Consider the following 25,566-nt stretch of genomic DNA (forward strand, 5'->3'; position numbering starts at 1 on the left):
CAGAGCTGTCAGTCCAGCTGTGTCTCAAAACACAGAATAAACGGATAGAACGTCGATTCTAATGCACGAGGTCCTGGAATGGGCGGAGCTTTGAAGGCCCGGAACTTGTCTGAGTCTGCATTAGGCTATAACAGAGACAATTTGATAATAATCATGTGCAACATAGTTCATTCAGAAATAGATGACAGTGTTAAACAGGATTATTCAAAAGATTTGTATATATATAGTTTTCACCCCCCAAATCTTAATGCATTTTGTTTCCTTCTGGAGCATCAGTGAATGTTTGAATCTTTTTTAATAATTGTAGTGTGAAAAGATGTATCTCAAAAGTCACTGCTGGAAAGGGTTCAAATACGCAAAGATGCTGGAAAACTGAAGAATCTGCACGACCTTAAAGATTTTTCTGAAGAACGCTGCTCAGTTTAACTGTTCAGAACAAACAAGGGACTCATGCACAACCATCAGAAAACAGAAAGACAGTCGTGGATCATCAGGTAACAGCACACAGTATTAAGAACCAAGGGTTCCCAAACTTTTGAGTGGGGTTATTTTAATGATTTCTGCATTTTCTTTTGTCTTGTGGACTAAATGTTAACATCTTTTATGTACAATATCTTACTCAGGACAGTACTAAATAAAATATAACATGCATTTAGTATGATCTCTCTTATTTTTTGAAAATTACTCACATTTTCACAGATTCTGCAAGGGGTGCCCAAACTTTCGAGCCCCACTGTGTATATATATATATATATATATATATAGAATAACTGAAAAATAAATAAATAGCCTATATATTGCAACATATTCTGCAATATTGTTTCACTCTCAACAGTGTATTTAATCAATGCCCGCTCTCAGTGTTATTGACGTTGATAGTTAGCTACTTTTCTCAGCGTTGGTCAAGACTGATCAATCACTGTAGTTGTGATCACTGTAATGTTTGATTAAATATTTTAATTACGATTATTAAAACGCATGTCCATTTTTCATCAAATCATTCATGCATTTAAACAATTACATTTAAACAACTATTTATTTTTAAGTGCATAAACATATGTAGTTACACAAACAACGTACAGAGATTTTATACAGTGTTGTGTACTCGCTTGTCTGAGCCCACACGCGCCCCCTAGAGCATGCAACGTCAACTGGCGGCCCGCGGGCCAAATCCGGCCCGCCAAAGATTTCCATCCAGCCCCCAGAATAATACTGAATTCAGGAATAGCCTTGTAAGAGGAAAAAGTTTAGGGCTGGTCCGAATACCATTTTTTGAGCTTCGAAGCTTCGGTAGTAATGAACATTGACTATTCGAAGCATCGGAGAGAGGTTTTTCTCTCTAATAAAGGCAGGAATCTGTGTCTGTATTTCCGTTTGCATTTTTATTATTTCGAGAACCGTTCATCCAATCGACTTCACAAGGGAGTGCAGTGTCGCATTTGGTGCAATATAGATGGACACGCAGGACACGACACATTCAGAATTAATAAACTTTTAGTAAACTACAGTCAGAACAGCACGAGCGGGAAGCGGCGCACCTCACGCGTGCAGGGCTTGCTCCAAGAACGGACACTGCACTAGTGATATAAAACGCACACACACAGGTCTGTTAAATTAAGCAATTCTTTTAAGGTAGGCCTAGTCTAATATTTTTCTGACTAACAAATTGGCACAGTACGGGTAGATTTAAATAAAGAAAAACGAAATTTAAATAAAGAAAAACGAAATTTAAATAAAGAAAAGACGAAATTTAAATAAAGAAAAAAAGAAATTTAAATAAAGAAAAACGAAATTTAAATAAAGAAAAACGAAATTAAGAACAGCGTCGGTTCTATTTATAGCATGCACGTGTTTTCCGCGTGGCTCGATCTCGCCTGAGACGCGTGTCTCATTGTGCAAACTCCAACCTGTTAAATATGGGAGCCAAAATAAAAATGGACACGCCACGCAGCTGAGACACTCACGCAGCTATTGTGTCGCCGGCCTTATTCAGGGTGGAATGAGAACCGTTTCGCGGGGGATCCCAGGTGTGCAAAAAAAAAAAAAGAAAAAAAAGAAAGAAAAACGATTATTCGAATGTCAAATCGAATACCAACCCACCGAATGAATATTCGGGTCCGTTCCATATTTATTTATTTTTAAATCTAGCGAAAAAAAAAGCAAATGAGGCACACAGGCAGGGGCGCTGCACAAGATCCCGGGCCCCAGTCATAATGCTGGCCCTTACAGTGTGTGCAGAGAAAAATTCTGGCCCTTTGACAAATATAGTTTATGACCCCTGCCCTAGAGGGAGATCTGCGTGTGAATATGATTCCCAAAAATAATGTTTAGGAGGGCAGCTCACTTGGTTTGAGATACAGCATAGATCTCACGTTATGCAATGTCAGACAAACTATACAATATGTATGAGTGAACTCCTCGTATTTAGTGCTATGGCTAATATAGCACACGGAAAAACTATGATAGATGTCATAACTTCCATCACAATGATTGTGATTACGTGAATATTACTGAACACCGAATACACTCAAGTAGGTAAGAACTCGATGCTGCCATCTGCAGTGCAGTACCTGTTTTGTTTCGCTTCCATAAATGTTAAATTGACAATGACAGCTTTAAAAAAATAAAGTATCAATCATTAAAGAATAACTATTTGAATTTTAACCGCGCAATAAAGCATGCAAATGTCTTCCTTCAATTATGAGTACATCATAAAAAAATATAAAACATGTCTGATATTACATACTTTATTATGCTTTATACAAAACATTATTGTCATTAATGTTTCATACCATAAACATTAATAAGAAAGAAATTCATATTATTTAATGAAAAAGCATTAAAAATATATATAATTTCATCAAAAATCATATAGTCTTTTCCATAAAAATAACAATGAATATGAACATTCAAAATGGGGGAGGTGGAGGAGGAGGTGGTGGAATAAATTTACCTCCAGTATTAGGAGGAGGTGGCGGTGGCACTATGGAGGCATTTTGTGGAGACCCACTGCAGGCAGAGCTTTTTGCTGAAGTTAATGAGGTATTTTGGCCAGGCGGAGGAGGTGGAGTGGGAACCCAAGAACCTCCATACACAGAACTCGGTGGAGGAGGAGAGGGAGGTGGAACATCTCCCATCTCATCATCTGTGAAAGGTGGAGGAGGAGGTGGAGAGTTTGCTGAAGTTAATGAGGTATTTTGGCCAGGTGGAGGAGGTGGAGGGGGAACCCAAGAACCTCCATACACAGAACTCGGTGGAGGAGGAGAGGGAGGTGGAACATCTCCCATCTCATCATCTGTGAAAGGTGGAGGAGGAGGTGGAGAGATTGCTGAAGTCAATGAGGTATTTTGGCCAGGTGGAGGAGGTGGAGTGGGAACCCAAGAACCTCCATACACAGAACTCGGTGGATGAGGAACATCTCCCATCTCATCATCTGGGAGAGGTGGAGGAGGCACCATGGACAGGTCGGGATAGGCAGGTAGAGAAGGGGAACGGTCAGACGTGAGTGAAGGAGGCGGTGAAGCTGGAGAGAGATCAGGAGGAGCTGAGACGCTAGAACCCACACAACCAGGCACTGATGGAGGAGGAACTGCTATACCCAAAAAAGACCTGAAACCACAGCAACGACAATTGAGTTAATAAATCAAAAATAAAAAAATAAAAAATTTTTTTTTACCTAAAGCTATTTGAATATACAGTAGGTAGCAAAAGCCTTTTTATTACAAACCAGTTGAAGGTGCTGGGCTCCTGTGTGCCAGGTTGTACCGACACAGACTCCTCATTGTCTGTTTTTGGCTCTTCCTTTAGTGTCACAACATAATAAATGGAAATAAATAATCAAAATTAAACTTTTTGGTTTTGGCCGAAAATATTGTGCAAATCATTTAAATCAGTTAAAGGTGCAATAGGTGATTGTCTTCAGAAACATTTTTTGTTTTACTGGTTGAAAGTCTCCTCACATCCTGATAGCAGTCATTAAGTTAAGTGGTTTAAATGTATTTATCTGTATGTATATATTCTGTGGAAGGCGTATGACCAAGAAATGCACGTCCAATCAAAATGCTCAGTTTGAGCATTTTAAATAGCTTCCCTACCTGTCTGTCAGCGCATGTATCTGCATACCTCTGCGCACCCTGTTCGCGCAGACAGAATACATCATTAGCGCATTCACGCACGCTGTGCAGACATTGGTTCCCAATTCCAGTGCTCGCGCACATATTTTAGATGCCTTGCTTAGTTAACACACCCGATTGAGATGACCAACTCGAGCTACGTGAATGAACTGTGTTCCGATCGATATGATCCCTACTCCCTGAGCAGGGGTTTACGTCACTTTAGAACATGGACTGGAATTGGGAACCTCTGATGTAGCCTATTGTAATAATGTTATCTCTGGTATTCTGGTCTGTGAGCATAAAAAGCTGCAAGTATATCACATTATAAAAAAAATACACTTCTTATTAGAGCATACGTATAATTTCAAATTACATGTATTATTTAAAATATTTTTATATCAGTTAATACTATTTAATTTAAAATATTTGGGATCAGTATCTGTAATATTTATCAATAAGTCTTAAGCACAGCAAGGCTGGATTAATTTGATCAAGATATATTGTAAAAACAGTAATATTGTGAAATATTATAACAATTCTATGTAATATATGTAATATCTTTTAAAATGCAATTTATTCCTGTGATAAAAGCTGAATCATTTCAGCATTTCAGCATCATTTTCAGTGTCACATGATCCTTCAGAAATCAATCTAATATGCTGATTTGATGCTCAAGAAACATTTCTTATTATCAATGTTGAAAACAGCTGCTTAATAATTTTTTGTAGAATCCATGTTACATTTTTTTTCAGGACTCTTTGATGAATAGAAAGTCCAAAAGAACAGTATTTATTTTAGATCAGTTGTGTAACCATGTAAAACTCTCTTTTGTTCAGTTGAATGCATCTTTGCTGAATAAAAATACTAATTTCTTTCATTCAGTCATTAAATTAATACATTAAAAAAAAAAAAATCTTTGATCACAAACTTTTGAATGGTTGTATATAATATATAATAAACAATATAATAGTATATAAAATACAGAATGCTATGCATTTCTATTATCGCATATTATTTATAAAACCTGTCTAATTTTCTTTTAATTTAACCACAACAAGTGAAAAAGAACAGCAGTATAAGTAAAAAGTATTCTATATTTGGAGATATATTTGCTCACAGTTTTTCTGCCTTCCCAGTGACCGTGGCCCAGTTTGTCTAAGCGGGTGTAGGATATGGGAACCCGTCTATACGCACGAATCGGCTCCAGGCCACTTGCTGGGAGAACCATCTTCTGAGTCCAGGCAACTTTTGACTGTTTGGTCAGCACTCCAATCTCTTTCCGGGATATTTTCTCCTTGTACATGCCAACTGTCTGAATGTGAATAGTGACATTAGGAGGTTATCTCACCCATTTACAAGTTTGCCAAGAGTATATGCCTATTAAAGAAGTAGTTTACCAAAAAATGTTCTGAAAATGTTGTGTTTAAAAGAAACAAATCCACCAATAAGATGTTTTATGTGACTATAAACTATTATTTCTGGCCAAAATACAATCTTCCCCTCATTTCGAGATCACTAACATATTTGTTTAAAACGGTTTTAGACTTGTTTTTGCTTGTAAACAGTGCTTGATCCGTTTATATTTCTCTCCCGATTCAGACAAGACTTTTTTTTACTGGAGAAAATAATATTATGGATAGAGGGCTCATATTTTAGCAGAAAACAAAGGTTTGAAGGTAAAAAGGTCTTAGTGATGTATGTTTATTATAAACCCGGAGACATTAATTGATGGACTGGAGTGATATGGATTACTGTGATGTTTTTATCAGCTGTTGGGACTCGCATTCTGATGGCACCCATTCACTGCATTGGTGAGCAAGCGATGTAATGCTAAATTTCTCAAAATCTTGAAGAAACAAACTCATCTACATCTTGGATGGCCCGAGGGTGAGCAAATGTTCATTTTTGAGTGATTTAGTCCTTTATTCAAGAGCATCAACCATTATTTAATATTTCCAGCACTTTCCTGAATTGCTATCAGTAATGACCAGTATTGTGTTTCAAAAGAGTCTAGTGCTTTCCGCTAATTGATAAGTGGAGCTCACCAGAGTCAGCAAGTTGACGGAGAACTCCACCTGCTTTAGCTGAACCATTTGAGCATCTAAGAGCTTCAGCATAGATGTGGCCAGAGAGGTTATCTGGTATGTGACACTGGCCAGAGCCTGTGTGGTGAGAGCTTTAGACTCTTCAATGACACTTCCAGAGTCCTGCACCTAAAGTAAAAAAAAAAAAATACTCATTTTCAATATTCAAACTCTTTTATAAAAGTTTTTTTTTTTTAATGAATACCAATAGACTGAAATAACTCTGGACTTGTAATTTGAAAGTATCTGAACCGTTCAATCAAGTCAGCAGTTTGATCATTACAGACAAATGTGTTGTGTGTGAAAAACACTACCTTTGCAGACAGAATATGGCGATATAAAGTAGCAATACACGTCTAAATAAATATAATTCACATTATACCATTCAAAAGTTTGGGGTCAGCAAGATTTTCTAATCCTTTTAAATAAAAGTCTCTTCTGCTCAACAAGGCTGCATTTATTTATTTTTTAAATACAGTATAAACAGTAATATTGTGAAATATTTTTATAACCGTTTTCTATTTGAATATATTGATGTGATTTATTCCTATGATGACAAAGCAGCCATTACTCAAGTCTTTAGTCATATGGTCCTTCAGAAATCATATACTGATGTGTTGCTCAAGAACCATTTTTATTGCTGTTAAAAACAGTTGTGCTCTTTAATATTTTTGTGGATACAGTGATACATTTTAGGATTTTTTGATGAATTTTGTTGCATTTATGTGTCATAGAAATATTTTGTAACATAAATGTTTTACTGTCACATAAGTGAAAGTATTAATGTCTGTAAAACCCTAACTTTTAAATGATAGTAAATATAATGCTGAATATACTACTGAATATTATCATTATAATAAAGACCTACAGATTTATAGGGATATGAAACTAACATGCGGCGAATGTGCTGCATTCAGTTAGTATAACAGTCCTCCAGGATACAGAGATGGATTCCAAGATAAACATGTTAAGAAAGGTTTTCATAGAGCCTTTGGAATACATACCACAGCCTTGTCTAAGCATGTCAGTACAGACAGCACAAAGCTGACAAAAAAAGAGTGCAGCCTAATGAAAGGTGTTTCCAGCAATCATACAGTACATAATGTATATGGAGCTGTAAAATGAATTCAAATTTTAATGAGATATATATATAAGTTTAGCAAATGCGATAAAATACAGTTATTAAATCCAGTTAAAATTATTTTTAAAAGCATGTCATCACTACACTACTAGATTGCTTAAAATGTAGTACTTTGTAATTTTTTTTTTCAAATCAGTACATATTATATATGTTCAGGACTAATCTAGACATACAGTATAGATCACATAATATTCATCAAGATCTCTAAAATACTCTATTTATTAGAATCAAACCGTATTACTGCAAATTCAATATATAGGGTAAAAATAGAAAAACGGCTCACATTGAGGTTTTTGTTCTGGCAGTAATCAGCCACCTTGTGCAGATTGCTGTGGTTGTCTAGAAGTGCTTTTCTTGCAGCTGGAGCCTCTTGCATGATTTTGTCTATGCGTTCTTTACAGTTGTTGTCTCTCATGGTGCGGGTCTGCAGTATAAGTTGCTGAATGCTGCTGGTTAAAGATCCTCTGACTCTGGTAAGACTAAGCTAAGGTGGACTAGAGAGTGACTGCCGTGAAGATGACAGGCACAAACATGTTGGTAGAGTGGGTGTGTTTGTAAAGCATTTCTCAGGAATATTTAGTCTGTCTATCCATCTGTCTGTCTGTCTGTCTGTCTGTCTGTCTGTCTGTCTGTCTATCTATCTATCTATCTATCTATCTATCTAATCTGTCTGTCTGTCCGTCCGTCCGTCCATCCATCCATCCATCCATCCATCCATCCATCCATCAAACACTCTCAGAAAAGAAAGTACATAATTGTATCTTTAGGGGTACAATGGCTTGTCACTGGGACTGTACCCTCAAGGGTACAGTTTTTGTACCCTTGGCATATGGGTACAAATTTGTACCCTTGTGATTTGTACCTTAAGAGACAATTTTTGTACCTGTGGTGGCAATTTTGTACCTTTATTTAACGGTACAAAAACGGACCCTTCAAAAAGGGTACAAAATTGGCTTTGACAGGGTACAATCCTTGATATGACATTTTCATTTTCACATTTCATTTTAAACAATGTCTAACTGTGACATATAAATGATCATCTACTGAGTAAGTCTATTTAACAACCATGGGGTTGTTTTAAGTGTAATTAATTAAGTCCTCTTTTCAGTGCAAACAACAAAAAAAATTTAATTATTATGTTAAAAATAAAGTTAAAGTACAAGATTAGACATAAAATCAAGAGTCTTCAGACAGATGTATAAATTTCAACATTTATTGAACAAATGGGCAAACTGGCAACTTTAAAGCATATACCAGATGTGTAGAGGTTAATTAGTTACATTCATTAAGTGTTGCACAGAATCATAAAATAGTTAATAAAACACAACATCATCAAATTTACCTAGACATAAACAAATATGGCGTGTAGATCTGAGTTGTGAAGCATCCATGAATGATGTTCCTCGTTGTCCCATCAGCGAGCAGGTACAGCTGTGTGGTCTCTTCTCAGCAATCAAGCTGTTCTTGTTAGTTCCTGCAGATAAAAGACAAAAGTAACAGTCAAGGGCAGCTCTTCAACTGATTTTATTTATATTAAATGTGTTTTTCATATACCACCCATCTGGCAATATTTTGAGGCAGACAATAGGTAGTGACAGAAATGTCCAAATGTACCTTTTTGAAGATGTTTTTCAGCGTGACAGGATGACATTTTTCCAGGTCCCTTGCAGTCTTGTGATGATGTGGGAATCAAATGAAGAAGGAGACCAATATATGCAATAACGCTGTCCATTCTAGATAACAGATATGACATAATCAGCAAAAAAATAAAATAAATGCATGAACACAGACTACGTTTACAGCAAAATACAGCAAAATATAGATATTCTTATTCTGAAATATAGTCTAACCATAGACAATTGGTTTCTTCCTCCTTTACAGCTGACTCAGAGGTCAATTGGGTCCTTGAAGGTCTTGGGAGAAGCCAGGAACTTGGCTTCTTGAAAAGAAAGAAAAAAACAATGACAACAACAAAACAACTATTAATGACAACATCTCTCTCAGGAACCATTCTGCTAAGTTGACTGTGTAGTCACACAGTGGCTCTGTTCACAACCTGGCATTAGCACACATCTTGGGTAACACATATGGCCATATACTTTTATTACAGGGTTCGTTAAAAATGAACATTTCATCAGTTTACTCAGCCTTTGTTATCTTTGTAACACAACTGAAGATATTTTAATAGAATATACAATTTCTGTCCCTTAACTACCACTTTAAAACTTTATAAAGAGATCTAATCCATAAAGAGAAGTAATTTATATGTATCATGTGGTTTAGTCCAAATTTTGTGTTTATGTTCCTCTTCAGTCTCTTCAGAAAATTAGGTCTAAACCGCTCAATTCATTTGGATTAGTTTTATGATCTCTTTATGAACTTCTTGAAGTATTAAAGTGGTAGTTGTGTAGACTGTCGATGGAAGGAAATTATCTCATTCAAAATATCTTCGTGTTTGGAAAATGAATGCTAGTCTTGCAGGTTTGGAATCACAGAGAGTGAGAAATTATGACAATTTTTCTATTTTTGGGTCAACTTACCATTTATCTTTTTGCAGTTTGATATCTTAAATTAGTAATTAGTAAATTCCAGGTGTGAACATAAACTAAAATTGTGTGCCTGCCCAGTTAAACTTTACATTTTCATATTCATTTGTGAGTTTTAAATTTCTACTGCACACAGAATAACATATGAATGAGACAGACTCACACTTCTGGCGTCATTTTCAGCATTCTGCTCCTTTCTTGAAGGTCTTCCATCATTCACACTCATCAGACTCACAGGAGCTTCCTTCACTTGACACTGCAGAAGTCTGGGCCAATTCTATTGAAAAAGGATAAAAAAAAACACTTATTTCATGTATTTAAATAAGTAAATGTGGTGAAACAATTGTGATTACCCTTAATAATGAGTATGATGAGAACTGTCTATAAAATGGGTGTCAAATCATAAACCTTTTTTATTTTTTATATAGCCTTCATTCTAGGGTCAATTAAATGAAACATTGTGCAATATTCACATGGAGGCCTGAAACAATTTAAGTATTTATTTTATCTGATTATTAAATACATTTGTATTTTTACAACTTTTATTCAAGTATTACATTTGTACATAATTTTAATGAGTAACATGAGTAATAAGACATCTTAAAATGAACAGTGTACTACATTACTTGTTAAGAATTAATCTATTTATTATTTATAATGTGAAAAGAAACTATAGATAGATTCAAAAATATTTCTCCATTAACACGTAACCTTGTATATCTGGAAGCATTTGGGACATTATTTAACCCAAAATAGGCCATATGAATTGATAAAATACATGCCCGCTCTGCCAGTGAACACCGAAGGAAACAATAGGTTACTGTCGTAACCCCGGTTCTCTGAAACATCGAGTGGAGAGATCCACCTATGGGAAGGGCATCCGTACCTGACCTCTGCAGAAGCATCCAATTGCACCAAGTCTGGCTAGACAGACAGAAGCGCGCAGCCAATGCCAGGTAAGACCCCGCCTCCTTACCTAGGGGTATAATAATGGCTGCAGCGCTGCTATTCTCAAGTAAGTATATTCGCTTCTCATGTGGCAAGCGGGGCAAAGCTGGCTTAAGCTGGTTTCAGAGAACCAGGGTTACGACAGTAACCTATTGTTCTCTTTCATCATCTCGTGTTCGAGATCCACCTATGGGAGAGACATGGACAGCTCCCCGATTGCCCAATACACTCACAGTGAGGTTTTGAAAGCCAGAGAAGGACGGTCGCCCCAGAGAGGCGGTGGCTGACACGTCCCATACTCATGAACCTGCAATACTGATGCACAATCGTGACTGCTGTGCATATGCAGCACATGAAAATTTTTTAGCATCACACACATGATAACCAATGTGCATATAAATACACCCAGAAAAGGAATGTAAAAACATGCTTAGTGACAGGGATGTGCATGGCCAGCCGGCCCATTCACTCTTGCTTCACCTCTTCCAGTGGGGTTGCAGGGAAGGGCTAAGAAGACCCCACCCCTAAAACCGAATGTGCTACCAAGATACTGGTGACATCCAGCCGGTAATAACGCACAAAGGTATGAGGAGAAGCCCAACTGGCAGCGGAGCAGATGTCCTTTAGCGACACTCCCCTAAACAAAGCCCAAGAGGTGGCAATGCCCCTCGTGGAATGAGCTCTGATGTCCCCTGGTGGCTGCATTCCCTTTGATTCATAAGCCAAAGCTATAGCATTCACAAGCCAATGTGAGAGGCGTTGCTTAGAAATAGAATTCCCTCCATGAGGGGGTGCCCATGAAATAAATAGCTGGTCGCTCTTCCGGAAAGCACTGGTCCTGTTCATATATGTCCGTAAAGCACGGACGGGACACAGAGCATTTAGCCTCTCATCCTCCGGGGAGGAAAAAGGTGGAGGTTCCAAGAGGTTCAAAAGGATATTGAGACAGAGCCTCCAACACCATGGAGAGGTCCCACTCAGGAACAGTTCTCCTGATGACTGGCAAGCAGCGACGGGCACCCTTCATAAATCTGTGGATTAGAGGATGCTGCCCGACTGTTGAGCCCTCAAAGCCCACATGACAGGCCGAAATCGCAGCCAAGTAGACCTTAACTGTGGAAAAAGACCTGCCTTTTTCCAAGAGGTCTCGGAGGAAACAAAAAATATCAGGAGCTGAGCACTGATAAGATGTGAGACCACGCCCATCACACCACCCTTCGCACATTTGCTACTTACTGCCATACAAAAATCGTGTAGAAACGGCCCTGGCATTCTGTATAGTAGCAATCACACGCGGCGAAAGCCCCAGTGCGCTTAGGTTCGTCCTCTCATGGGCCAAGCCCAAAGAGCCACTCTGTCCGGGTGCGGGTGATAAATCTCCCCGTTCGCTTGGGACAATAGGTCCGTGCCGGGGGGGAGGCGCCACGGCTCGGCATATAACAGAGGGATTATCTCCGCCAGCCATGGTGCTTTGGGCCACCTGGGTGCTATCAGAATGAAAGACAGGCCCTGCTCTCTCACCCTGGCCAGTGTAGGAATAATCAGGCACAGGGGAGGAAAGGCATAAAGCAGCACTCTGGGCCACGGGTGGGCCAGTGCATCTACCCCGAGGGGTGCTTCCACGTCCTTTAGCGAGAAGAACATAGGACAATGGTAGTTTTCGCGTGAGGCGAATAGAACTACGGTTGTCTGTCCGAATCTCATCCATAACATATCCACTATCTGCGGGTGAAAGCGCCAATCTCCGTAGATTCAGAGCTTTCCATACGGCCATAAGCTCTAAATAATTTATGTGCGCTGAACGTAGTCTGCTCGGCCACAGACCGTTCACCGTTCTGCCCTCCTGGGTGGTGCCCCAGCCTGTTAAGGACGCATCTGTCGTCACAACTTTCCGCATCATAACCGTCCCCAGAGGGGTTCCCTGTGCGTAAAAGTCTGCGCTCTTCCAGTGGCGCAAGGCTGCCGAGCAGGCGCGCGTCACTATTACAGAGCGGCAAAGATTGCGCGTCGGGCTGAAATGTGGTAACAAAACGCATTTCATGAACGCTCTCATTCTCAGGAGTCCCAGCGGTACAACCTGGATAGATGAAGCCATAAGACCCTGCAGCCTGAGGCATGTGCGATATTGTACTTTCGCCCCCTCTCTGAACTGCGACAGACAGTTCATTAGAGAGAGAACGCGCTCTTGAGAGAGAACGTGCCCTTGAGAAAGACGCGCTCGCATGGAGACTGGGTTCAACTCCAAACCCAGGAAAATGACATTCTGACTGGGAGTAAAATTGCTCTTGCTCACATTCACTCTAAACCCGAGAGATGTGATGTGCGTGAGCACACGGCAGGTGTCCTGCAACACTTTCTTTTTCGATTCGGCTATGATGAGCCAATCGTCTATGTATGTCAGAATCCTCAGACCTGACATTCTCATGGGTGCTTGTTACGTCCCTGGTGTTTGTTCCTACACATGTATGAGTGCAATATCCCTTCCCCTTGTCTTAATTACAGATGACGAGCCACACCTGTGCGAAGCCTACCTGTGCTATAAAAGGCTTCTCATCATTACGCTCCTGAGCACGCACCCAGAGACTGAGAACAGAGTCGATGCACAGCCGTGCTTCCTGTCTTTTGAGAGATTGTCGTCTAGTCGTCCACCCGGCAGTAGAAAACGTTCCGCCTTCGTGGTTGTCTCTTTATCGTTAACCAACCTATCATTTGATACCCATTCTGTTAAATAAACATACCCCTAATTGTGATACGAGCTGATCTGGGTGTGTCTCTCCTTTATGTAAAGGGTGGTGTCCGACAGCCCGTAACAGTGCTAAACTCGCCTCCGCACACAGACAGAAACACCGGGGGCTTAGACTGAGCCCAAATGGCAGAACTGTGAATTCATAACATGTGCCTTGGTAGGCGAAACGAAGAAACTTCCTGTGTGGCGGATAAATGCTTATATGGAAGAAAGCATCTTTCAGGTCGACCGATGTGAACCAGTCATTCTGTTTTATGGCACGGGCTAGCGAGCCATGAGTCAGCATTCTGAAACTGTATTTCCTCAAATGTTTGTTCAACACACGAAGGTCCAAAATAGGGCGGAGAGCGCCGTCCTTTTTTGGGACCAGGAAATAACGAGAATAAAATCCCTGATTCATCAGACTGGGGGGCACAACCTGAATCGCTCCTTTGCTTAGAAGGGAGGATATTTCCTCTTTCAGAATGTGTGAGGCGTTCTATTCCATGTGTGAAGAGAGAACGCCGTTGAAATGCGGGGGTTTCATTGCAAACTGCAGTTTGTATCCCTGCATTATAGTACGCATCACCCACTCGGGAGCCGAAACAGTTTGCCAAGCCCATTCGTGACCCGTGAGTGTTCCCACCCGAGCCGCAGCGGAGCTGTGTAAGCCCAGCTGGTTTATTTGTGATGCAATGGCGCCATCTAGTGGACACACCAGGGGCAACATTCAGGGGTTCAGACAGATTTCCTCTCTCCGCAGGGAGATGGACTCTCTCTGCGGAGAGAGATCCTCTCTCCGTAACGAATTCATTTGATTCGTTAGTTTTAATGTGTTTTTTGTTTTTCTGTGTGTTTTGTGTTGGGGAAACACTGGGGCTGAAGCCTTTATTGGTTGGGTGAGGGGAACAGAGTGTATGCGGTGTGGTGACACTGCTTTTGCACTTTTCCTCACAACAGACCCCCTGAACATGAGGGGGGAACACACAACGTTCATTAAACACATGGGCTGGGCAGCCTTGAACGGAGAGGAACCGATCCATCTGCGGGAGACCCTGCGTCTTTTGAACGGGGTCCTGGGACAGGGAGAGAGTCCGAAGGGCTCGTGGCCTGTGAACGCGGACTCGATGCCCCCATCAATCGAACATCAGGCAGGCCGCTTACGTTTAGAGTCGATGGGGGTAGGGTTAGATGGTCTTCCAGCCGCGGCCACGGCGGGAGTCGATTTTCCCCAGTGCTTAGCAGGCAGTGGGTTTTTCTGCCGTGGAGGGGGTTTGTTGCGGGGCCTTTCCTTGCCCTGGTGGAAGTGTTGTCCCATGGCAGGAGTGTTAGGCAAACGCGCAGGGGGTGTCTGGCGTGGGGCCGCCTTCCTAGGAAGACATAACTTGAAGGCCTCATCCTCCTTCTTTTTATTGTCGTCACACCGTTGTTGCATCAATGCGATGCGCCGCTTCTCACTGTCAGGAAGGCCTGACAGGTTAAGCCAGAGCACGTGCTCTCCCACCACAGAAAGCGCCATAGAGCGCCCGCAGGCTTGGACGGCCTGCCAAGCGTTACGAAGGACGAGGTCGTTCACCGTGAGGATCCCCTTCCACAAGGGTAGAGAAGGAGTTCCCTTTTCTAGCTGTTGCCCTAATTCGTCCAAAATCTCTGCCTGGTAAGCGGAGAGGAGAGATGAGAAGTTCAGGGCCCTGACAGCCAAGGCCGAGGACTTGTATGCGGCCTGGTGAACTGAGGCAGAAAAACGGTCCATCTTGTTGGGCAAGACCGGCTTAGGGGGAGTGAGCAGCCCGCCCTGAGCGGGGTTAAGGTGCCTGGCGATAAAAGGCTCGATAGCGGGGGGGTCACCCATACCATGAGCTGCCATATCCTTTACTTCAAGGCCCGAAAGGCTGTGTTTGAAGTCGAGCGGGTCGCTCCAATTGTGCCTCATATGCTTAGCGCACGCTGGAAGGACAGGGAAGAGTTGTTTCCTTGGACCGGGAGGAGGTTCCAACACTTTTCTGTCGTAAATATCCCTCTCCTGGTCGGTGGCGCTCTGTGGAGCCGGCCACTCAATGTTGAGGCGAGCGGCCGCTCGCTCACAAACTTCCAGGAGGATGGACTGAGGCAGAGCTGCGTGGCCGCTAGCCTGGGGAACGCCAGAGGGCAGGATGGCCTCCTCGTCCTCTGAGACCCCGAGAAGGGCTGCATCATCCTTATCGCCGGAACCGGCCGGTTCGTCGGTAAGCATGAGGTTGCCCGCGAAGATGTCCTCTTCGGAGAATGCGGGATTGGGTTGGTCAGCCCAAACAAGTGATGAGTAGCCCTGGGAGTCCCCCGGTAGCGCGTCGTCGTCACCGTGTCCCCCATCTGAGTCAGAAAAGCTGAGCTTGGCGCACAGGGCCACTGCAACTTTAAGACTGCGTCGTAAAAGCTTTTTGGGCAGCTTAAGGCAATGACTGCAATTTTCCATGTTCTCCAAGGCTTCTTGAGCGTGTTTAAGGCCCAAGCAAACCACGCAGAACGGGTGAAGGTCCTTAGCAGCGATGAGTGCTCCACACGCTGCCGGGCAGGCCCGTGATAGGCTATTGCCCGGAGAAGCGGTAGATTTGGAAAGCGACATACCGGAGAGGAAATCGGAAAAATCCGTGGCGGGCAGCCGTGGGAGCAGGTGAAACGACGAGAGTGCGGGCGGCCCTGAATGCAGAACACAGCAGGAGGCTGAGAAGACGACAGTCACGTCTGGCGGAGGCTGATCAATCGATATGTCCTCCTGAAGACACGAAGGTGAGCAGCGTAATCCAACCGAACTGTGTCAATGCAGAGATCGCGAGAAGCGAATGTCAACTGGAGAATAGCAGAGCTGCAACCATTATTATACCCCTAGGTAAGGGGGCGGGGCCTTACCTGGCATTTGCTGTGCGCTTCTGTCTGTCTAGCCAGACTTGGTGCAATTGGATGCTTCTGCAGAGGTCAGGTACGGATGCCCTTCCCATAGGTGGATCTCGAACACGAGATGATGAAAGAGAACTGAAAGACTGACAGATTTACAGTTTCACCTATGTTACCTTTAACTCACTTTCATACGCAGCCCGGCACGTCATATGTAGGAGAAAAACATACAATCCGTCCCATCAGTTTATAAACCGTACTCACAAATTCTTAAACTGTTCCCTCGGTTTAACAAACCGTGCCGGTTTATGAACTGACAGGATAAATTGCAAACGGTCGCCACGGACTGTACTTCTTTCTCCTAGAGGTGACTTGCCGGGCTGCGCGTACTTTCACGATACTTAAATAAACGTAACTTTAATTGACTTAAGAAAAACTTGATGATAGCGCATTTGTGTCTTGACGCAGATATGAAATGACAGGCATGATATTCAGCGCTGAGAACAAGCAACGCAAGACAGTGGCGAATAGAAGTTTTTAAACGTGCTCTAGTCTCAGAGTTGCAGTTAGTAATTTCTAAATGTGTTCACCACCAATCATATTTTGAGTAAAATTATCAACAAAAATGTTTTTCCAGTGTACTTTTATCAAGGGAAAAGCAATCCAACTTACCCTCTCGGTCGTCGCCTCGCGAGGCAGCTGTTACTGAGGGGCGGAGTCCAGACAATTCGGCGTTTTTTTTATTCCGCACTTTTAGTGTAAAAGTGAAATTACACCATATAACAACACTGAACATGATTACTATTTAACACTGTAGATTTTTAATTAAACTCTTTGGGAATTAATGACTTTTAACACTGCAAATATTACACTGCTGATTTTACTGAAAGCCCTGTAAGAACCATGCTATGACTTCATCTCTGCCAAAAGAAAGACAGCGAACTGGACGTTCTTTTCAAATGAAAATCAAGCAGCCAATCAGGGCTGGCTCTTGTACCTTAACCTTTCAAAGAAATTGTACATATATGTACCTTTTAATGCTTGGGAACATATATGTACCTTGAGGTCCAATAATAAGCCTTATGGGGTACATTAGTGTAGATTGTACCTTGGGGGACAGAAATGGACCCCTACTGTACCCCTATTTCTGACAGTGAATCCAGCTGAGTTATGGATGGATGAAGAATGGACCCCTAGCCTCTGACTTTTTAAGTGACCCTGAAGACCTTGATTAGCTGGTTCAGGTGTGTTTGATTAGGGCTGGAGCTGAACTCTGCATGAAAGGGTTGAAGACTTGGGATCTAAATGATTGATTCTCTCTAAAATGAATATTATTTGCAATGTTTTGGAACTTTTACAATGCTTTTTGTGTTCTTTCTGGAGCTTGACGTTCCCTGGTAACTGTTTGCTTTTACTGTATGGGAAAGACATTCTTTAGTAAATGAGGGCAGAATTATTATCTTTTTTTTTTAATTTAAAGGCCATGTTGCAGGTTAACCACCACTTTCGATTAATGGGTACATAAATCACTCAAAATATGTATATCATTTTTAAAATGTCTCAAAAATGGTCTTAAAGACCTATTTTTTAAGTGTTTGGTATTAACGTTTTTTTTTACGCAACTCTGTGATGACGTCACGTTGGGGAGAAGTCGAGGAAAGGTAGCCTCAGCCTAGTATGATGCCGCGTTCCAGGCAACCCGTAACCCGTGTTTTTCCAACCTTAAACCGGTGAAAGTGCACTGGAACGGCAGTCAAACCCGTGACTTCCCACCCGTGAACTCGTGTCTCATACTAGATCGATGTACTCCGAGTTCCGAGGTCACACAGCACGCGAAACAACGATGACAGCCCCCACGGATGCAGTGTTTATGCAAGTGGTACACTTTGAAAAAACGATTTTTGGTCAATGTAACGTTGCAATAAAATAAATAATCTAGTTACAATTCCTTGCGTTTAGAAAGTTTGACGTAACTTGCCTGCAATGGTACAAAGTCGTTAGTAGTGGTATGAAATAGTGATTATGAGCGCAAAAACCTGCCTGGAACACAGCATCAGAACTAACGTTATAGCGACTGACTGGGATGAGTAAGAGGTGGCAAGAGCCAAGATGTATGATGGCCAGCAGCTGTGTAATTTCGATCGAGCCAGCCGTGAGAGGGCAAATGAGGAATTGCCAAGAACTGATGTCCGTCAAAGCCTATGTGTAATGAACCAGAACTCGACATGGGATCCATAATGCAGGCTTTATTGTAAAGGCTCGTAGTCGTACAGGCAATGGTCAGAACCAGCAATATCAACAGCGTGGGAAGAACAGAGAATCAAAATCCAGTAACAAGCAAGGGGTCGGTAGGTAGGTAGCAAAGGTACGTAGAGGATATCAAGCAGGATTGGTAACAGGAAATCAAACACGGGGAATAACGCTCAGAAATGACAGACACAGCAAATCAAGACTTATGGCTTATGGGAAATGTAGTGTCGTCAGTGTAAGTGAATGAATGGATGCGTGTGTGTCAATATTCAGGTGAGGGTGCTCTCTGCTGGCCAGCAGAGGGAATCACGGGGTTTGTCTCCGTGACACTATGCATGGTCCGAGGAGAATGAGTGGAGAGTTGGCAAAGTGCCCTGGTGAGTTGCTATCATTTAGCATTGCAGCAATGAGCACTGGAGCTACTCTACGAGAAGCAGTGCACAATAACGACACACACACACACACACACACACACACACATATATATATATATATATATATATATATATATATATATATATATATATATATTATTTTTTTTTTTTTTTTTTTTGCTGTCATTGAGTAGCACCGAGTGAAAAAAAAAATCAACGTTTTCTTTATATCTAGTGGCAGTGATTATGACGTTAGTTCAGATAAGTACCGGTAACGTGTGGGTGCTGTCCCATGGAAACTGCGCTGAAAAGCTTGTGCTGTAGGGAAGTGAGTGCGTTTGGGTCGCTGTTGGTCGATATCTCTCTATCTATCTGTCTGTCTATCTATCTATATATGTAGTCTATCTATCTATATATATCTATGTATTTATCTATTTATCTATAATCTGCGCTATCTGAATGCTATCTGAATACTCTTGTCTACTACTCGTCTCTCTCTAGTCACTCTCAATGCTCTCTTTGGTAAATTCTCTCTCCAACGTGACGCAATGCATTGTAGGGGAAAAGAGACCGCTGTAAGATAGTACCTATTTTTTCGTATTATATTCCGTTTTAACAACATAAAATACAATGGATAACAGTTTAAATGTTTATTACCAACAAGCAAATTGCACAAATTCGTTAAAAAATTAACCTTGCAACACGGCCTTTAAGGTTTTTATTTATAAAAAATAAAACATCCCTTGAACTATCACTTTAAAAGAAAGAGAGGGAGAGAAAAAATAAATAAAACAATATAATTAATGCCATGGTCTGGCCACAAGAGGCCAGAATACAGCTAGAAAAGCATGAGTGTCACATTCACTATTTCCATTGTTTCACAGGTTGTAAAATGCACTAAAATACACTTGCACCTGATAAAAGCTAGTAATTTACAATGTTCTAGTGAATCTAACATCCATCCAGGAAACCAAATATTACAAATGTAACCATGCTATTAAACAGTAACCTGTTTCATGGCCATAAAACTGGTGATTCCTCAGTAAATTGACTTTTCCCCTGTGATACAAGACAGAGAACTGTCGACCGGATACTTTTGGTTATTATATTGCTCTTAATGCCCCGTCAGTCTCTGATAGGAACAGCTATTGCCTGTATTAACTGATGCCTAATAGATTAGCTATTATATTTTGCCCCTGTGATTGCTCATAATGAGCAAAGTATGTGTGCAGCTGGGGATAAAATGATAAGTGGTTATAATCACTTATCACAGTTACCTGCATCACATTTGTACCACAGAGTCACTGTAATTTTCTATAATTATGCATGCAAAGCCCTTTTATGCTGTATAAAGTGCATATCAGCCTCCCACCTGAATATTCGCTATAGACCTATACTGTACACAAATTAATTTACAATTAAGCTGAAACATTAAGGCTGAAACATTACAGGCTGTTAACTGCTCCCATGCCGGCAGAAAAATAACTCTATGACTAATATCATTAGTGCATGTTGTTTTTACTGCTTTATCCAGGAAAGTGGAAATCTGTTCCACAGGAAGACTGCGCCGCATGAAGAGCTATTGGGAGAGTTCAATGAAAAAAAGAAATCCATCCTGCAACAATGTAGCCTTTGTTTAGGAGAAGCCTTTCAAGAGTGCTGCAAAAAAAGCACCATATAATTGAAAATAGTTCATATTAATTTGGAAATCTTCATATTAATTTTAAAGAAAAAATGTACCCTGAAACTTCTTACATTTAAAACATAAGTCAGGAATACTAGGGTTAAATTTATTTAGTCTCACAGGAGTGATATAAGTTCTCATTATCCAATTATATCGTAAGAGTCTCAATCTAGTGTTTATAGTTTGGGTTTGCGCTTTCAAACATATTGTACCCCACTCATCCAATGAAAGGTCTTTATTTAAATCTTGCATCCATGCTTGCCTTTTGTTTTCAGTACTTTCTTTATAATTCTGTGCCAGTATATTGTATAACTGGGTAATTCGCCCTTTACTGAAACAGTCATGTGTAGAAAGAGTTTCCAATTTGGATAATGAAGGGAGTCGTACAGAATTTTTTAATTTCGAAAAAATAAAACTTCTAAGCTGCAAGTATTTAAAAAAATGTTTGCGGGGTATATCGAACTTCGACACCAGATTGTCAAATGACATTAATATATTATCTTCATATAGATCCATCAATCTAATAATACCCTTATTTAACCATAATTTAAAACCAAAGTCCTTTTTAGCTGGGCTGAAATATTCATTACCACAAATTGGAGAAAAACAAGACAACACTGGGGTCTCTCCAAGAAATTTATGAACTTCATACCATATCATAATGGTATTTTTAACAAATGGATTGTCGGTTTTCTTTTTTAGTTCCTTAAGGGGTGCTGAATATATAAAGCTGTCAAGTGTCATGCCTTTTGTGGTCAACTCTTCAACCTGTATCCAAGGTATATTCAGATCTTTTGAGAACCAGTAACGTAACGCTCCCCTGTCATAAGGCAGGTACAAAAGAGAAAGTCGAAGCCTAGACTTCCTATTACTCCAGATAAAATTAGAAAGAAGCTTATTCACTTTTTGGAAAAAAGCAGGAGGAGGGGCAAGTGGTAACAACTGAAAGATATATAAAAATCTTGGCAATATGTTCATCTTAATCACATTTATTCTTCCGATTAAAGACAAGGGCAGTGTCATCCATCTAGTAGTTTCCTCAGACACCTTCAGCAATAAAGGTTCATAGTTAGCTGAACTAAGGGAACTTATTTTGGGGGTTATTTTAATTGCTAAATACTCAAAACCATTAACAGCGTTAACAAAGGGGTGTACTATTTTAGGGTTTATTCTCTCTTGTTCATTTAGGAACATAATTGATGACTTATCCTTATTTACCTTAAAACCAGAAAACTCACCAAACAGGCCCATAAGCTTTAAAAGGGAAGGTATAGATTTTTCAAGCTCTGATAGAAATACAATAGTATCATCAGCATATAAGGCAATACGGTGTTCTAAAGCCCCTGAATGAATACCACAAATTATTGGATGTGCTCTAATTGCTATTGTTAGTGGTTCCATGGATAAAACAAAGAGTAGAGGTGAGAGTGGTGAACCTTGTCCGCGACTTAATTTAAATGGTTGGGAGACACGGTTGTTAGTAAGTACCTCTGCAGTAGAATCAGCTAATATAATTTCCATCCATCTACGAAAATTGTCACCCAAACCAAGCACCTCCATCAAATATGGCCATTCAAGTCTGTCGAATGCCTTTTCGGCATCGAGCGACAAGATGGCCGTATCAGGGGTGTCATCCCCGGCGTGTACCAGATTGAGCACCCATCTAACATTGTGGAACCCTTGACGGTTCTTAACAAAGCCATTCTGGTCCGAATGTACCAACAACGGAAGGACCTTTTCAAGTCTCATTGCCAAAGCTTTAGCAATAATTTTTGTATCTGTATTTAAAAGTGATATTGGCCTATATGAGCCAGATTCTTCTGGCGACTTTCCGGGTTTCAAGATGAGAGTGATTAGAGCACTTCTCAGCGAAGTAGGGAGACATCCTTGCCTAAAAGCTTCTATATACATATCTAGTAAGGGACCTATTAGTTTATCTTTAAATTGTTTATAAATATCAATTGGGAGCCCATCTGGACCCGCCGCTTTACCGCCCTTCATTTTAAGAATAGCCAGAGAAACCTTTTCTAACTCCAGCGCCCGATCTAGTTCAAGCTTGTCCTCTACAGAAATAGAGGGGATATCCAACCCATCCAAAAATTCATTTTGAGTGGAGATGCTTATAGGAAATTCAGCTTGGTATAGAGATTTATAAAATGATACAAATGTAGCATTAATCTCAGCCGGATCTGTGGTGATCTCTCCCCTCCCATTCCTAATTTGATTAATAGCTCTTTCTGAAGTTAATTTCTTAAGTTGCCAAGCCAGTAGTTTACTGGGTTTCTCACCCTGATCATAAAAGGTTTGTTTTAGTCTTAATATACTATTTTCAGCTTTTCGTGTGGAAAGTTCCTCGTATTCAGCTTTTAAGGCTAATAATTTTTGCTTACTTTGTACGGATTTATCTATGTTTATTATTTTCTCTAAATCTCTTATTTCAATATCTAATTCAAGCAACTTTTGTTTATCTTTATTACATTTGGAACTAGTATAACTAATCATTTGGCCCCTAATAAATGCCTTAAAGGCTTCCCTCCTAATGGCTGCTGAAGTTTGATCTGTGTTTATGGTAAAATACAGGTCTATCTTTTCACCAACAAATTTGATGAATTCAGAGTTCTGTAGCCATCTAGGCTGTAAGCGCCATCTAGGGGGACCTTTATTTGTTTGAGATTCTATATAAATTAATGAAATGGGAGAATGATCAGACAGAACCGCACTATCATATGTACAACTTTCAATATCAGGTAGTAAAGGAAATGAAATTAAGAAATAATCTATAGGAGAGGAGGTTTTAGATAAAGAAGAGAAACATGAGTATTCCCTTTTTAAAGGATTCAATGTTCTCCAAGGGTCACACAAATTCAAATCTTTTATAGCTTGTCTGATTTTTTTTCTACCTTGAGAGTGAGAGCTATCTAATCCTGAAGAGCGGTCAAGCTCAGGGTCAAGTGTGCAATTAAAATCACCTGCTACTATAACTGTTCCAGATAGTGAGGCAATCAATAAGAAAATATTTTCAAAAAATGCAGGATTATCCTCATTTGGGGCATAAATATTAACCAAATTAAAAATTTTGTTCATATAAGTTCCTTGTATTATCAAATATCTACCAGCCCTGTCTTTAATTTCCTTATTTACTGTACTTGAAAGGGTACGGATTTATGGACCAACACCATAACTCCCCTAGAGTGAGAAGAAAAACAAGAAGCCCAAACCTGGCCTGGCCATCTTCTTTGTATCTTTAGGAGCTCATCTTTAAGCAGATGAGTCTCCTGAAGGAATACTATAGAGGACTCAAGCTGTTTAATCCTCGTCATTACTTGCTTAAGTTTAACTGTTTTAATCATACCCCTTACATTCCAAGAAGTAAATTCAAGCTTCTTTATCTGGAACATTTTTATTTCACCTTAAGAAAATTATTCTGCATAACAGTAGTCTATATAGGAAATAGTCACTCGATGTGTAAGTTAACAAAAAGATAATCCAGAATAAGGAGGTAGTATACAAAACATTAAAACAAATTAACAGCGCAACAGACTGCCCTGAACACCCCCCCCTTAGCTGTTATCCCGAACTGCACAGCCTGACAACCACCCCTCCCTCTTTTATCACCTTGAGATATAGTTATGTACCAGCACCGTTCCAATGTAAACAAGGGAACGGTTAAACCAAACCAAGTGCTTATATAAAAAATAATAATAAAAGAAACCATAAAACAATCAAAAAATGTGTGAATCCCCTGGCTTTTCGTGCGTCTTTTTACTCAAAAAATCTAAATAATAAATTAGTAAATAGGTTAGCGATCTCTTCAGATACATAAGCGTCCCCCATAATATGGCGTCGTTAGGAACACACCAAAACAATTAAATGGGGAATCAAATAAATAAAAAATAAAATCAAAACATCAGTGATGGCTCAACCACATACTAGAAATGCACTAGTAATAAAAGTGAGATCCGCCTACCCAGCTGAATTGTTGCACTAAAATTTAAGTATATAAATCTCAGTCACTTCTTGCTAGGACTCAAAGTCTGTCAAGAGACACTTTAGGTTTTCTCCGCTTCACCTGAACTTTGCATTACTTGTATAAACTTTTCAGCATCAACCGGGTCCTCGAATTCACAGCCCATTCACTGCCCATCAATTGACAGGCGCAGCTTGTCTTTTGCCGAAACGCCGTCTTTGACGATGAAGCTCCGCGGACAAATCAGGGAAGAATCTGACCTCGTTATCTCCAAACATGATCTTGCCTTTAATCCTGGCGGCTCGCATCACTCTGACTTTATCTTGAAAATTCAAGAACTTCACTATCAGCACTCTTGGAAGAGATGATCGACTGGGTTGTGAACGACCCGGTAATCTGTGTGCTCTCTCGATGAACGGCGTAGTAAAGAAGGACGCTGGGCCCAACACCTCAGGTAGCCATCTCTCCAAGAAGGCGACCGCATCAGGATTTTCCACTTTTTCGGGAAGATTAACCAGTCTTAGGTTCGATCTCCGAGAGCGGTTTTCAGGGTCATTTAGCTTGTGAGAAAGAAACGCCAGACGCTTAACTACCTCCTCCATCTTGCCTCTCTCCATATTAACTGTATCTTCCACGTTGCTAATACGTTCTTCGGCCATATCCATGCGCCCCGAGAAGTTCCTTACATCCTTTTTAACATCATGAATAGCGTTAAGAACGCCATCAATTTTTGTAGCAAAGTCACTTCTCATCATGTCCAACTTTTGAATCACATCTAAATTCTGGCCAGTGTTGGTACAGATTTCTTCAGTTAGGGGAGCGCTGCAAGTGTTACCTGTTGAGCTAGCCACACTACTA

General features: G+C 40.5%; 2 protein-coding genes across 2 annotated transcripts; both read right to left on the bottom strand.

Annotated features, from left to right (window-relative positions):
* Positions 1 to 2,749: 2,749 nt before the first annotated feature.
* Positions 2,750 to 7,834, bottom strand: LOC132120986 (ABI gene family member 3-like). Its single transcript, XM_059530191.1, has 5 exons — positions 7,624 to 7,834; positions 6,161 to 6,328; positions 5,233 to 5,427; positions 3,728 to 3,801; positions 2,750 to 3,609 (listed from the first exon to the last, which is right to left on the bottom strand). The coding sequence occupies exons 1-5, from the start codon at positions 7,753 to 7,755 to the stop codon at positions 2,910 to 2,912; spliced, it is 1,269 nt and encodes a 422-aa protein (XP_059386174.1). The 5' UTR covers positions 7,756 to 7,834; the 3' UTR covers positions 2,750 to 2,909.
* Positions 7,835 to 14,414: 6,580 nt separating this feature from the next.
* LOC132120987 (uncharacterized) lies at positions 14,415 to 16,519 on the bottom strand. Its single transcript, XM_059530194.1, has 2 exons — positions 15,517 to 16,519; positions 14,415 to 15,282 (listed from the first exon to the last, which is right to left on the bottom strand). The coding sequence occupies exons 1-2, from the start codon at positions 16,162 to 16,164 to the stop codon at positions 14,707 to 14,709; spliced, it is 1,224 nt and encodes a 407-aa protein (XP_059386177.1). The 5' UTR covers positions 16,165 to 16,519; the 3' UTR covers positions 14,415 to 14,706.
* Between the last annotated feature and the right edge of the window lie 9,047 nt (positions 16,520 to 25,566).

This window comes from Carassius carassius, chromosome 39 (assembly GCF_963082965.1).
Source record: "Carassius carassius chromosome 39, fCarCar2.1, whole genome shotgun sequence".
In the NCBI taxonomy this organism is placed as follows: Eukaryota; Metazoa; Chordata; class Actinopteri; order Cypriniformes; family Cyprinidae; genus Carassius; species Carassius carassius.